Below are 15,721 nucleotides of genomic sequence, written 5' to 3'. Positions count from 1 at the left end.
TCAATTTTTAAGTTTTTTATTTTCAGTATTAAAAAATAAAAAATAAAAAATGTATTCTAAAAATGTAGCTCAAGTGTCTATGGATTATATTTAAAAGACATTTTTTAAAAATATTGATTAGAACAAAAGTTATTTCATTTGTCAGAATGTCAGATCTCTTTGGGACACCTGTATATAAATTAAAAATATATTCTGGTTGCTCAAGCAATAGCCAATAAGCAACCCTGAATATAATATGTCCTATTCAAATTCATGCCACTGATAAGCAAAAAAAAAATTTTATAATCATTCAAGAAAAATAATAAAGACTAGTCACCATTAAAAGTAGGTAACTGTGACTTAGGTACTGATAACCAAGCCACATTTGAGGTCACCCTAGAAAAACTAATATAATAATCTATAGTATATGATGGTTAGGTACTTAATAACTAATAAGCTATAAATATGTATTATATAGCTTAAATAACATAAAACACTTTTGAACAGAAATTAAAACTGATATCGAGAGATACTATCCGAATGCCAAACTAAAGAGGCATAGGAACATTACAGAAGTTTTAAGGCTGATTCATTATTAAAATCTATACACATTCGTTTAATTAAACCTAATTTCATATACGATTTATTTTTTATGGTATTGTAACAATTATAATATGTTACATGATACCTGAGTATATATATATATATATATATATATGTACTGCACCTATTACACACTTAACATTATGTACGAATGTACGATTAACTGCTGACCAATACAATAATATTAACACACAGTCATGTCTCATAATTGTAAGGCCTATGGTCAATACACACCATATGTATGGAGTAAGTTAGTTCACTGTGTACCTTAGATCTCAACACTTAATAAACATCGAACTCCGATAGCTACGATACAGTCAAATAGCTGGATAGAATATAATTTATATAGCTTGTGAGTATTATTATTTGTAAGTGTTTAATCTATAATAAAACTTAATGATAACTGAAACGGAATCCTAGTTATTTAAATATATTTAAGATCCTGTGATATATATTTATAATTTTTCAGATAATAGGTATAATGATAATATTTGTAGTTTTTTTTTATAAAATATTAGCATCATATTTTAGATGTTTTAGGAGATTATAAATCCGGACTTTAAGTCTAATATGGATTCGTATGCCCAGGATTTTGTTTTGAGAGTGGTTTTATTTTTTTGTATAATATATGTTTTAATTTTAGAAAAACATAAGTTAAACAAAATAAGAATGTCAATTAGGGGGTGGTTAGAACCCTCAAAACCACCCCCTGGCCACGCCCTTGGTCCTGCAGTTAACATATAGATGTTTGCAGGGTTGGGCAAGTTCCTAAATTTATTGTAACTCGTTACAAAAATATGTACCAACCATAATCGTACAAACATTGAATATCCACTGGCCAGATTAATTATGAAAACCAAAATTAACCAATTATTCCCATTTATGAATATTATTAAAGCACAAAAAGAACGTAACTTGTAACTTTCATATAAAGTTGTAGGAAAATTTGTGACTAGTTACAAGTTAAATTTAAAATGAGTAACTTGTTACAATTTACCAAAGTTACCGCATTGCATAATATAGTTACAATATACATACTATGTATTTCCAATTTACCCATAATAATACATGTTTCACATTAATTATTAATTTTAAAAATTATGCAGAATCAATATAACATGTTTTCGTTTATCCAATTTCTCAACTGTATTTGTTCCTCAGAATTATTATTCTATTTATTAATTTTCCAATCATAGACAATTCCTAATCGTATTTTTTCTACATATAATTTAAAATAATAAATATCATTAATATGTCATTTTCAATTTTCTCCGGACAGATATTAACGTTTCTAAAAAAAATGTTATGGAATCGGTGGGGCTCCTGTAAAATTCCATTCTAAATAATAAATATAAAATTGCCTATATCAAACCCCTTAACACGGGGGTATGAAGTGGCTATGAAGAATATAGACTAATAGACTGCGCTTATCGCGAATTAGGATTTGTGTGCGTATTTTTTTCTTGGAAAACACGGTCCGAGAGAATACTTTCCTGATTTATACGGTCCATGACAATACAGTGACCACATATTTTGAAATTCCTCGATTATACGGTCCGGCAAATACTGTTTGAAGAATATCGTATTCCGCATTTCTACGGTCCGCGACTATACGGTGTACGTAATTTTTTTCCGCAAGAATACGGTCCGCAGGGTTGCGAAGTGTTTAAAACGGTGTCACGTAAATACATCGCGGTAAATTTGTCGTGGTAATTTGGGCGCGGTAAATTAGGCGCGGCAAGTTGGGCGCCGGTGTAATATCGTCGCACGTAATTTCGGCGAGTGACGATACATGCCTTACGTACAATATTTTATACTTTATTATAAATACCTAGTTTAAAAACAATATGCATAACTTATTGGCAAGTTTAAATATAATTTAAGTCAAATAAGTCAAAATAGTTTTAAATTTTAAAAATATAAATTAAATTGTGTCACAAATAGTATAATACAATAGTCAAAATAATATAATAATTAATAAATACCTAGTTTAAATACAATATGCATAACTTAATAATAATAAAAACAAAAATGTATACAAATAAAGTTCTAAATTATAATTGCAACTGGAAATTAACAGCTATCCCACGTAAATAATTTTGAATATTAGTAATATTTGGGTCAAATGTTGAGGTTAATTTTCGAATACTAATTGCAGAATCTTTATTTTTTTTTTTTTTTTAGGTAATGATATTCCAGAAAGTAACTGTTCGACTTTAAAAAAGTTTATATTATTTTCTTTTTTCAACGCATTAATAAAAATCCAAATAGATGGATGAACTGAATTTAACAACGAATTGAAACAATATTGTGCCAGCCTTCTACTGCATTATTGGTGCGTGGAATATCTTTTTCAATTAAAAAATAACAATTCCATATTGAAAAAATAGGAAATAGTGGAGGTGTTTTTCGTCCTCTTCTATTAACGCGACCAATATATGTATCCTCAAAGTAATTTATAAAATTTGACAGAAGTTCCTCAATGTTTTTATAAAATTCTGTTTGAAGAAGGTTTCGAAACTATCTTCAACAAGATTTTCGGGTAAATATGCTAATGCCAGTATTTTTCGAATATTAAGGGAAAATTCTGGATCAGTAGAATATTTATTACTTAACCCAATATTTTGAATTTGCCGCCAAAATTACTGTCCGAGATGAAAAAAACAACCTTGAATTTTAGTATTTGGGTACACAAATAGGGCTGCATTCATAGCAGCTTTTTCAAAATCAGCCATAATCATCAATGGATTTAAATTTTTTTTTAAACATTTAAAGCTAAAAGCATACGGCGATAAGTTACTTCCTTTTTATCTGGTAAAAGAACATAAACTAAAGGAACAACATCACATAATATTAAACTGTGGATTGTATATAATTGGGTGAAAATACTAAGACAACACGAAAATGTGCCGTCAACAAACCAGTGTTCACTTTCTAATAATAAATTTAAATTTTTTTCTGTTGAAAATATTAATATTCGTTTTTCATTGATATTTTCAGAAAAACTGTCATATAATAAAAATGATTCACCATTCGTAGTTGTTTTGTACTCATCTGGAATTTTTAGCTCTTCTAATGTTGCATGATTTGGAGGAGCAGAACTTTCGATTTGTCTTGTTCGTTGTACTGTTCTTTTCATTTGATTTATGGGAGGTAGTGTACCTGCAATTGCATCATCAACCTAAACAAATAATAATAATAGAATAGAATAGGTAAATTAAATTATAATGTTTTTACCTTTGATACAACTGATTCAATAACAGCATGAGTACTCAGTTGAGATGTTTTCGCTACTTTCTTCAAATCATTCATATATTTTCTTCGTTTTATATTACCTATGTCAGGTACATGGTTAGTATGTTCAATATATTTAATCACAGTTTCATCTCGTGTGTGAACACGACCACGACAGCTGAATTGTTTATAATCATTACATTTCCAAATGATTTTATCGTCGCCGTCTTTTTCTTTTTTATGCACATAATTATTGTGAATCAATAACTTTTGATTTCGTTGACTCAAAATATAATTTAAAAGCATTTTGTTTCAAAAATTGTTAATATAAATAATTAAAATACACGGCACTGTATAATTGTATAAATCGTAACAAATCGGTAACAAGCGTTGACGGTAGACTGACGGTAAAATACAAAGTTCAAAAGTAAACATAACACATTATAGAATTTATAATCACAAATCATCGAATCACGAGCCTATCATTTTACCTATAATTTAGATAGGTACTGCAATATAGATATAACGATCATAATTTAGATATCCGACGATATCATTAAATTGACGCGATCTAATACAAAACGACTATATGACGCGCGATAATATTACACCGCGACCAATTTACTGCGCCTAAATTCCCGCGCCCAATTTATGGCGCCCAACTTACTGCGACCAAATCACATGGAACCGTTTAAAACAATTGGTTTTAAACGTGTGTTTTAAACGTTTTAACCCTTTCCGTCACCCTGTCCTCTATAGAGGACACTTGATTTCCATAAGCTTTATAGACAAATATGATATGGAACTGTGTTCAGTCATAGTGTACTCTCCAGAGGACAAGTATATATTTTTTATTTGCCCGGTTTCTTCGCCTATTGGTTCATTGGCTGAATTTTTAGTATTAATCTGCGTTATTCCCGGACAAGTAAACATGCTATTATTACACATTTTTGTTTTGTCATTTATCCTAATCTTTATCGCTTCTTAGTATTGTTGATTATTTTTATAAATAATATATGTATTTCTGAATTTTCAATCTATGGGTTAGATATTAAAAATTTTTATTCGATCGAACGTTATCGTGCGTTATGTACGTGTACTCTGTAAAGGACATTGCGACGCTCCGGAATAGTGATAACTGTTTTATTTTATTTTATAACTGTTTTCTTTTTTTTTTAAGTTGTATAAATATAATAAATATGATTCGTCAAGATCGACGTAAATTATTAGACGATGATATTTTAAATTTACTTGAAAATGGAGATGACTCCGACATCGAGGAATTTTCTAACGACGATGATTTGGGAAATAATTATTGTCACGAGGATTTAAAATTACTTAAAGGTAATTTATGTTTTATACTAAATTATGTTACTTTTTACTACATTCTGTAATATTTTATTTCATACAATTTTCAATTTTAATACTTATGGTTTCTTTTTATTGTCAGACTTTTTAACTAATAATGAAGATTTTGATGATATGGGTGAAAATATTGAAGTCGAAATCGACGAAAACGCAGTTGACGAAAATATAGTAGATAATATTCAAAATGTTGTTCCTACTTCCTCCGTGTCATCTAGCGACTATTTCACCCAACAAGATTTGACTGACAAAAAAAATGTTACTTGGATTCATGTTAATACATAACTCTACCTTTTGATATTTTTGAACCACATCTAAATATAACTTTCGACTTGTCTTCTCCACTTCAATTGTTCAGTAATTATTTTTCAGACGAATTATTAGAAACCGCTGTTTTTAACACAAATTTATACGCTGTTCGTAATAATGTACCAAACTTTCCTCCTACTACAGTAGCGGAATTGAAAACGTTTATAGGCATAAATATTTTGATGGGAAATCTTGGTTTACCACGAGTGCGTATGTACTGGGAGCCAAAATTCGCCATCCCATTAATTTCGGAAAATATGATTTCAAATAGATTTTTTAAATTGAGAAATAATTTACATTTTATAATCGATATAGACCCGAATACTAATGATAGGTTTTGGAAGGTGAGGCCTTTATATGAAGCTATACGAAAATATTGTGCTAGTTTACAGCTAGAATCAACATTCAGTGTTGATGAACAAATGGTCCCTTTTAAGGGACAATTAAATGTAAAACAATATATTCAAAACAAACCAACCAAATGGGGCGTAAAATTATTTTGTTTATGTGGAATATCAGAAATGATTTACGATTTTATAATTTATCAAGGATCTACCACGGAAATTAGGCCAGAATATTCTCAATTTAGACAAAGTGCATCTTTAGTAATGCAGTTATCCGAAAGAATTAATGTGCCCAACTGTACATTATTTTTTGATAACTATTTTGGCTGTTTGAATGGTGGAAAAATCGAAATATTTATGCTGCCGGTACAATTAGAGTTGATGAAACCCCCATTTACTACCGATAAAGAAATTAAAAAACACCACAGTAGAGGCTACATGGAAAATTTAATTTGTAATACGTCTGGAGTGGTGTTAACAAAATGGTATGATAATTCAAGTGTAGTTCTGGCTTCAAATTTTTGTGGTATAGGACAAGTTGACCAATGTCGACGTTATGACAAAAAAAATAAAAAATACGTAGACGTTTAAAGACCGGAAGTTGTAGCCCGTTATAATGAAGGAATGGGTGGAGTAGATAAATGTGATCACTTAATATCGTTGTATAAAATTTTTATAAGGTAAAAAAAGTGGACTTTACGCCTCATAACTCATGGAATTGATATAGCTGCAGTGAATTCATGGATTGAGTATAAAAAAGAAGCAAAATCTTTAGGACTTCACGAAAAAAAAATCCTAGATCTTATACACTTTAGACAGTACTTGGCTGAAGCGTTAATTTTATCAGGTAAACCCGTTACAAAAAAAAGAGGTCGTCCTGGTAATAGTTCGTCCACATCTATTTCACCTTCATCAACACCAAAAACTAAACAGCAACGACCAATTAATGATGTGCGATTTGATGATATAGGACATACACCAGTATTCCTGGATAAGAAAGAGGCTGGAAGATGTGAGAATTATGGTTGTAAATCTAAAACGTATGTAAGCTGTAAAAAATGTAGTGTCAACTTATGTATAGCACGTAAGCAAAATTGTTTTGAATCATTTCATTCTAAATAAAAAATAGTTTTAAATATAATTTTGACTTTAAACCATGTAATGTTTTAATTTTAAACTTTTATTTTAATTCCATAGGTTATTATTTAATAATTTAATAAATTTTTCTTAATAAAGCATATCTAAATTCATAAGAATCCAAATGATGTAGTATTTTTTGTATTACTTAACATAGATACCTTTACGTCATCTTGTCCTGTTGAGAGGACACATTATATCTCAGGATCAGCCTGTCCAAACAATTTAGGACCAACTTTAAAAAACTTTAAAAATTAAGCTTAATTCAAATTAGTTGAAAAAAATGTTCTTTCTTTATATATAAATATATGACGGAAAGGGTTTTAAACATGACACCTTGTCAGTGGCCCAACTTGATAATAAGGGGCTCATGTGAAAATGACCAGACTGTGGCCCTTGCCCTTACCTGCTAAAAGAAAAAAAAAATTGTCATAAACGATATACCTTATTATATTATAACTAAAAAATATTGTTTTCTCACATGTCAATATGTCATATAATTATTTTATTATTTAATTATTTAAAAGTTACATATTTTTAGGGGGCGCATGTAAATTCCGCCCAAAATGAATTACAGGTAAAATAAGGTACATGTAAATTCCGCCCGAAAAAAAATTCAGGTAAAAAAAGGTACATGTAAATTCCGCCCGAAAATAAAAATATAATATTAAAAGAAGTAATATTTATAATAATAAAAACGAATCAAAATATAATCATATAATCAATAATTACAAGTACATCATGTCATGTGCATATAACAAAATAAAAATATAATAGTAAAAATATAAATATTTATAATAATAAAAAGCGTCAAAATAAAATCATAATCAATAATTATATTCGAAAATGTTGTGACTTCCCAATACTATAAGTTATAACACGCACCGCGTCGCGAAAAGTACGGTCGCGTCGTACATTCACGGAACGCTTAGATTAAAAATATTTATTTTTCCGGGCGGAATTTACATGTACCTTTTTTTGCTTGGATATTTACCCGGGCGGAATTTACCATAGACCTTGTTTTTACCTGTTCATTTCGGGCGGAATTTATAATCTCCCGTTTTAGGGTTCCGTACCTCAAAAGAAAAAAACGGAACCCTTATAGGGAATCGCGGAAAAAATGCCCATGGAAAAAAAAACCATGGAAAAAAAACCCATAGAAAAAACCCCATAGAAAAGAAATTACCAAGGAAAAAAAGCCCATGGAAAAAAAACCCACGGAAAAAAAGTCCTCCGAAAATTTAAAATATAAAATAAATGTTAATACATATATATTTAATATAATAATTATTATTTAAAATTTTTTATTTTTAATCTAGTTTATACAATCTGTAAATAAAAAAAAAGTTAAATAAGCATAAATGATGTTTTTTTTAAAATTATTATATATGTAGTATCTTGAGGGAAGAACCCAGCGAAGGCACTTTGGGAAATTATATAATCTTAATATATATAAATCTCGTGTCACAATGTTTGTCCTCAATGGACTCCTAAACCACTTAACCGATTTTGATGAAATTTTTTACACCGCGTGTAATTTGGTCCAACTTAAAAGATAGGATAGTTTTTATTTCAAATTTTTTAATACATTAAATATTTTAATTAACTTTTTAATAAATTTGTATGATTGCATGGTGTATTTCGGGTTTTTCCGTGGCCGACCGGGATAATATCTATCTGTAACCTGACCTTGACAGAATAATTATTTGAATCATGAATGGCTTAGTCAACAGGCGATTTTGGCAGCCAAAAACGTTGATGTTGACGAAATTAACTTCCAGATACAACAGTTGTTACCAGGCGATCTGATGTCTTTTAAATCAATCGATACTGTTGTTGATGAAAATAAAAGTGTAAATTTTCCGATTGAATTTTTAAATTCATTAGATATCCCTGGAATGCCACCACATAATCTTCGATTAAAGATTGGTTCCCCTATTATTCTCCTCCGTAATTTGAATCCACCTCAATTATGTAACGGTACGCGTTTGGTCATCAAAAAGATCACCGGAAACATTCTTGAAGCAACCATTTTGTCTGGGATGTTTAAAGGAAAAGTGGTCCTGCTGCCACGTATTCCGATGATACCATCAGATTCTACCATACCCTTCAAAAGGCTACAGTTTCCAATTCGTTTAGCTTTCGCCATGTCTATAAATAAATCTCAAGGTCAAACAATGTCCATTTGTGGTTTAGATTTGGAAAATCCATGTTTTTCTCATGGGCACTATATGTGGTATATGCACTATAGTATATGTACTATAGTATATGCACTATATGCCACTATATGTGGCGTGTTCACGTGTTGGGAAACCGTCGAATCTATTTGTGTTAGCTAAAGACAGGTTAACCAAAAACATTGTGCACCGATTGGTGTTAAATTAAATTGAAATTGAAAGTATTTATAATTCAAAAAAATAGATATTAATGTTTAAAAGTTTAAGACTGTCTGCCTTGCCTATCTCATTCATGAGTTTAAGCGTCACATGTTATTTACTGTATTATACTGTAATATACTTATATTTGTTATAAAATTAAATGGAAATAATAAATCTGATAAATTTTTATTTTGTACCTATTGATTTCTGCTTAATATCAAGTGTAAGAACATTTTAATTAATTGTGTTCAACGTACTTCCCCTTCAAATCTCAATCCAGTGAATTTGTATACCAACATCAACATTTTCGTCTTAGTTAGTAAATAATTTCATTGTACTAAAGGGTTATAGTAGTAGAAAGTCAAATAAGGAGATCACCATATTTTTTTACAAATACCATCTGTGTGAAAAAGCATAGTTGACTCCGTGACTGATGTTCTCTTATTGTTCCTCTTAGATTGTTTACTATAATGTAATATAACAAAAACTTTAGCCACAGCAACGCGTGGCCGGGTCAGCTAGTTATATTAATATAATATAAATATAAGTTTGGAAAATAATATGAGTGTTTATTATTTGTTCAAGTTTAATCTTATATTACAATGGTTTTATACACGAGGAATGGAATCACAATACACCCAATTATGTTTTAATACACATTTACTGATAATCATACTAGTGAATGAAGTAAGTAAATTGAACTTTGCTTAAACCAGTCAAAATATTAGTTGGATAATAAAATTGAAATTTATTGACAAATGACAGGTATTTGTATCCATCCAAATAGGTACTAACAAAATAATATGTAGTATTCCATTAGTATACACTTGGTTGTTGGCTGTAATTGTTGTACCTACACGTCCTACACCCAAGTTATGGAGATTATAACGTCAAATAAAGGTTGTGAGAAGTTGTGTTACAACGGGTACATGTATGTTTTAAAGCATTTTGGTAAATCCAAAATAACATGGAGATGTTCAAAAAGGTCCTCCTTTAAATGTATGGGAGAATTATATACTAACGTTCAAAAAGAAGACCCTGTATTGAAGTTCAATCATAACCACTTAGGAGATAGTGAAAAGGTAGGTGTGGAAAAAGCACTATGCATTATGAAAGAACAATCAAAAAGTGGCCTATCTAAGCCACTAGAAGTATATGCAGAAGGAAAGGAATTGCTAAGTTGGACGGTAACATCAGATCAAAAATGCCAGTGGAAGATCATGTGAAAAGAACTTTGAGAAATCAACGTTCAAAATTAAATCCTATTGAACCATCTAGTCTTGACGATTTGATAATTGATGGTGCGTACCTAAATTAAATTTATTATTATTATTTATTAATATTACTATTGTATTTAAAATTCATGTTCAACAGATGAGTGGTGCACTACAGATCATCCTGAGTATGAAAATCTTTTAATTTTTGACAATGGCTTTGATTCTGAACAAAGGATTTTGATTTTCGGCACTGTAGAAGGTATGAACAATTTATCAAAATCCAGTACTTGGTATTTAGATGGTAATTTTTCACTAGCACCAAAATTATTTTTGCAATTGTATGTAATCCGAGTGGTTGTAGATGGTATATTTACAACTGCAATTTATTGCCTATTACAACGAAAAACATATGAGACTTATAAACTATAATTTAAATCATTAATTGAAAAGTGTGCAGAAAAAAATCTTTACCTAGATCCAAAATATGTCTACTTAGATTTTGAAAAGGCAGCAATTAAAGCTGTGCATAAAATATTTAACAGAGAAGTTAATATAGGTGGGTGCTTCTATCATTTATCACAATCAACTCACAGAAAAGTACAATCTTTAGGCCTAGAACAATTATACCGTGAAGACTCTAACTTTAATAAATTCTGTGGAATGTTAGATGGCTTGGCATTCTTATCTCTGACAGATGTTGAGCAGGGAATGTTATATTTGAAATCTATTATGCCTGATACTGCCCTAGATTTAGTCGATTATTTTGATTCCACATATGTAACTGGCACTTTCAAGCGAATACATTGTACGGCAAATAATATAAAATTTAAAAAAGTTCAACCAAGGTTTCCTCCAAGTGTCTGGAATGTCCACGACGCAACATTGAGCGATGAACACAGGACAAATAACTCGACTGAGGGATGGAATCATAAATTCTCCATTCTAATAGGTCATAACCATCCATCTATATGGACATTGATAAAAAAAATTAGATTAGAAGTTGCTGTAGATGATACTAAATTAAGACAGTATAGTTTAGGATGCATACAACCAATAAAAAAGAAATATAACAGTAAAAAATCAAACAACATTAAAACGGCTCTGCGTGGATTACAATGAAGGAAAAAGGACAATTGACAATTTTTTAGAAGCTATTTCATATAACACACGAATAAAGCATAATTAACTTTATGTATAACATAATTATTAATTAATATAAAAAAAATTGAACGATTTAAATGACGAGGTACAACTTACTTACGTTGGGTAGTTGGGTTGCATGATATTACATTATGATTATGACTATGATGCTATTTGTTAATTGTTATCTGTATGGTATGACTGAATTAATATTTTATCTCTTTTGTATTATTTAATTATCATTATGTTACAGTGTGACCAACAAAATATTTTTACTATAATTATTAAATTTTATATTATTACAATTATTATTTTTACGACTATTGCGATTATTATTATGATTATGTTTTATTATCTGTAATATTGTGATATCATCACTTATGACATTTGTTAATGATTATATTTATAGTTAATATTATGTACTGTTTAATCACAAAATAAAATAACTCTGGACCTTGGGTCTAAAAGGGCCAATCTCACTTTTTGGTGAAAATGAGATAAATGGCTTAACATATACAATTTTATGTATATTTTCTTGTGCTAGAAGGGCGTATCTTGATCACTAAAATTACAAGAAACAGATTGGCCAATGTTACAAACAATAATATTATTTCTATTTCTATAGTGACCTATCTGATTTAAGTCTTTATAGTCATTATCTAATTCATAAAACTATAAGGCTTATGTGTACTTTGGCCCTTATATGATAAAATTAAATAAAAATATTGTCTTATCATTGGCCATGTTGACGTTGTTTATTGATAGTGTTATCAATATTCTATTCTATATTAAACGAAAAAAATATTAAAATTATATTTAATAACAAGTAAACATTTCATCGTCGAACAATTTTTTGTTTATATCAAATGTGTAGTACTCGTAGTTCAATATTTTTTTTAAAACAGTTATTTATTTTTAAAACATTACAATGAGTAAGAGATCGAAGCTGCTGTTGTCAATGTGCAACAACAAAACAGTTAAAGGTACTATTATAGTTGATTGGTCATATTTAAAAATATTATTTTTTTAAATATTTTATACATAATACTATCACATTTAAATCTAGAAAATACAGTCGAATCTGAAAGTGAATCTGGTAGTGTAAATTATGATTATTCTAGTGATGAATTTTATATTCCACCAACCGAAAATATTCAGTCTGAAGAAAGTAGTGATGACGATATTCTAAATAATAATGGTAGGTAACACACTAAAATTATACCATAATTTCTATACTTAAAAGTAATGTATATAATATATATTTTTTGAAATATCCTAGGTTTTATTGAGATTAATCCCGAAAACTTGATAAATACACTAAATCCTGAAAACAACAATGATAATTATGAGAGTTTTGATATTGAAGGTAAATTAATAGTATATACTTTTATAATGTTTGCTTTACAGAAATAATAATATTTTATAATAGAATAATTTCATATTATACTATTATTACTAGGCACCTATTATTATATACAAATAAACTAAAAACTCAATAATATAAAATATTATTGGAATAATACTAAACAGTATTTAAAGTACTGAAAATAAAATAACTAGATTTTTTTTTCATTATTAAATTACTCACTTTCATATTTTGGTATTTTGAAATTTAGTGGTGAACTTCCCTAGTGTGTCTAGAGATACAAGTATTGTTGAAGATATAGAATTTATTGGTGAACTTGGTACAACTATTCAACAACCAATTGATCCTCAAGGATTTTCCATAAATTCAAGAGGTGGTGGTAGGAAAAAATTGGCTGATGAATTACTGACAAGAAAACGTAAAAGAAATCCAGAAGGTTGGGCTAAAAATGTAAGGAAAACGTCAAAGATGCAAGGCAAAAGTTATATAACTACAAAAGGTAAATTAGTTCCAGCAAAAACATTGTTCATATAAACGTAAATGTTTTGAAAAAATTGACACAGATCAAATGTTTGTTATTTTTGATAATTTTTATAAGTTGGAATCAGAAGGACAAAGCCAGTTCATATCAAATAATATAGAAGAGTACCCTAAAAAAACTGAACGTATAAAACAAAACTCCACACCCAGTAGAAGACAATTTTCAAGAAAATACTTTCTCACAGGAATTAATAATATACAAAAATTTAAAAATTTATATAAAAATGAAACTCTGTTGTTTTGATTGTTATTGAACCTAAAAAGATTAAGGTTAGATATAAAAAGTATTTTTTTGTATTAAAAACAAAAATTAAGTTGTTATTTTGAATATTATTTTATAGTTTGTTTTTAATTTTGTTATATGGTTTTTTTTTTTATATTTGAGTGTTAAGTTTGTGATACTGAAACAAATATTCAAGGCTGAATAATAATAATAATATCTTTAATCTTATAAACTGTTACACAGTTATTTTTACTCTAATAATATAATATTTTAGTGAGTGTTAATTTATTATATTTATTTTAAAACAAATTATGTTAATATATAAATATTAAATAAATATAAAAATGAAAAATCAATTGTTTTGATTAATTGTTACTAAACCTAAGAAGTAAAAGGCTAGATATAAAAAATGTTTTTTATAAACATTGAAGATGTGGTTTTAGGGCCAATGTCGCATATTTTTTTATAAATACTGATTTTCATGGGGCCAATGTCAATAAAAAATACTTAAATAAGAACATTAAAAAACCAAATGTATACCATTAGGTAGTATATAATATTATATTATGATGATTGCAAAAGGAAAAATGCATACAATAAAAATTCAAATTTATATGGATTTTTGAAGTTAAAAAAAAACGTAATTGTTTATTATCCAAAAGTGTTAAATAGTGAAATTGGCCCTTTTAGACCCAAGGTCCAGAACTATGTGATTGTATTATAATAGGTATTTGAGTTAATCAACAAAACAACATAAAACACATTTTTATTTTCGTGGGTTTTTTTTCCGTGGGTTTTTTTCCGTTGGATTTTTTTTTGGGGTTTTTTTTCCGTGGGTTTTTTTCCGCTTACCCCTTATAGGATCACTTTGTTGTCCGTCCGTCCGTCTGTCTGTCAAGACCGTTTTTCTCGGTAAACGGAAAAAAAGTCCCCGGAAAAAAAGATCCGGAAAAAAAGTCCCCGGTGAAAAAGTCCCCGGTAAAAAAGTCCCATGGAAAAAAAGTTCCCGGAAAAAAAGTTCCCGGAAAAAAAGTCTCCCGTTGCAGTATAAGGGCTAGTTCACATGAGAAGCGTTAAACGCGCGTTTATAATTACTATGCAGCTGTATCATAACGCGCGTTTACAGCTTTCTGGCGCGTTACAAAGCGTTAATGCGCGTTGCCATATCTCATACGTAAATTTTCTAAACGGGCGTTTAACGCTTCTCATGTGAACTAGCCCTAAATAAAACGATATTTCCACTATACTTGTTATTTTATTTATAAAATAAATTGAGTTGACAAATCTTATCTGTAGATAGTACATGACAATTAATTGACAATAATATCTATATAGTTTGACAGTTACACACAGTACCATATACAGGTATTATTGAGGTATACCTATCATACCTATCGGCTATCCAATCTCGTATTAGTTTCGAGTTGTACGCGAGTGTAGTTTAACTAGTGTAATAAGTGTTTAACCATGGAACTTCTTAAATCAAACAAGGGAAATGATAAAATTGCACTAGATGGGTATACTTATACTATAAAAAAGACATGCGAAAGTATAATCCGATAGAAATGTTCCAAAAAATCGTCAATGAAATGTCCAGCTATATTAATCACTGATTTGAAAATTACAAAAATCATACGATTTGAAGAAGAACACTGTCATAGTGCTAATAAAGGTGCAATAGGAGCTATGAAAATCAAACAGCAGATAAAGGAATGTTCACTTCAGACTTGTAACAATCCAGGACAAATTTTTGCCCAAGCTATACAAAGTGTACCAAAGGAGGTATTAATTGAATTACCATCCGAGGATTCAATAAAAAGAAGTATTCGTAATCAAAGAAGCAGTTCAAACCCAAAAAAACCAAATAGTCTACAAGAACTTGTTAT

The 15,721-nt window shown here is 29.1% G+C and overlaps 2 protein-coding genes across 2 annotated transcripts; one reads left to right on the top strand and one right to left on the bottom strand.

Moving 5' to 3' along the window:
• Positions 1–3,343: 3,343 nt before the first annotated feature.
• On the bottom strand, positions 3,344–4,122 carry pre-mod(mdg4)-N. Its single transcript, XM_089226737.1, has 2 exons — positions 3,820–4,122; positions 3,344–3,763 (listed from the first exon to the last, which is right to left on the bottom strand). Exons 1-2 carry the CDS (start codon positions 4,120–4,122, stop codon positions 3,344–3,346), a joined length of 723 nt encoding a protein of 240 aa, XP_089082863.1.
• Positions 4,123–12,634: 8,512 nt separating this feature from the next.
• On the top strand, positions 12,635–13,856 carry LOC149059878 (uncharacterized). The gene is made up of 5 exons (XM_089226732.1): positions 12,635–12,689; positions 12,773–12,904; positions 12,986–13,072; positions 13,323–13,571; positions 13,651–13,856. Exons 1-5 carry the CDS (start codon positions 12,635–12,637, stop codon positions 13,854–13,856), a joined length of 729 nt encoding a protein of 242 aa, XP_089082858.1.
• The last annotated feature ends 1,865 nt before the right edge of the window (positions 13,857–15,721 follow it).

Source organism: Diuraphis noxia, unplaced genomic scaffold (genome assembly GCF_037042655.1).
Source record: "Diuraphis noxia isolate RWA-SAM2 unplaced genomic scaffold, SU_Dnox_SAM2 contig0001, whole genome shotgun sequence".
In the NCBI taxonomy this organism is placed as follows: Eukaryota; Metazoa; Arthropoda; class Insecta; order Hemiptera; family Aphididae; genus Diuraphis; species Diuraphis noxia.
Note: the sequence above shows the minus strand (reverse complement) of the source record. Positions and strands in the feature narration are given on the sequence as shown.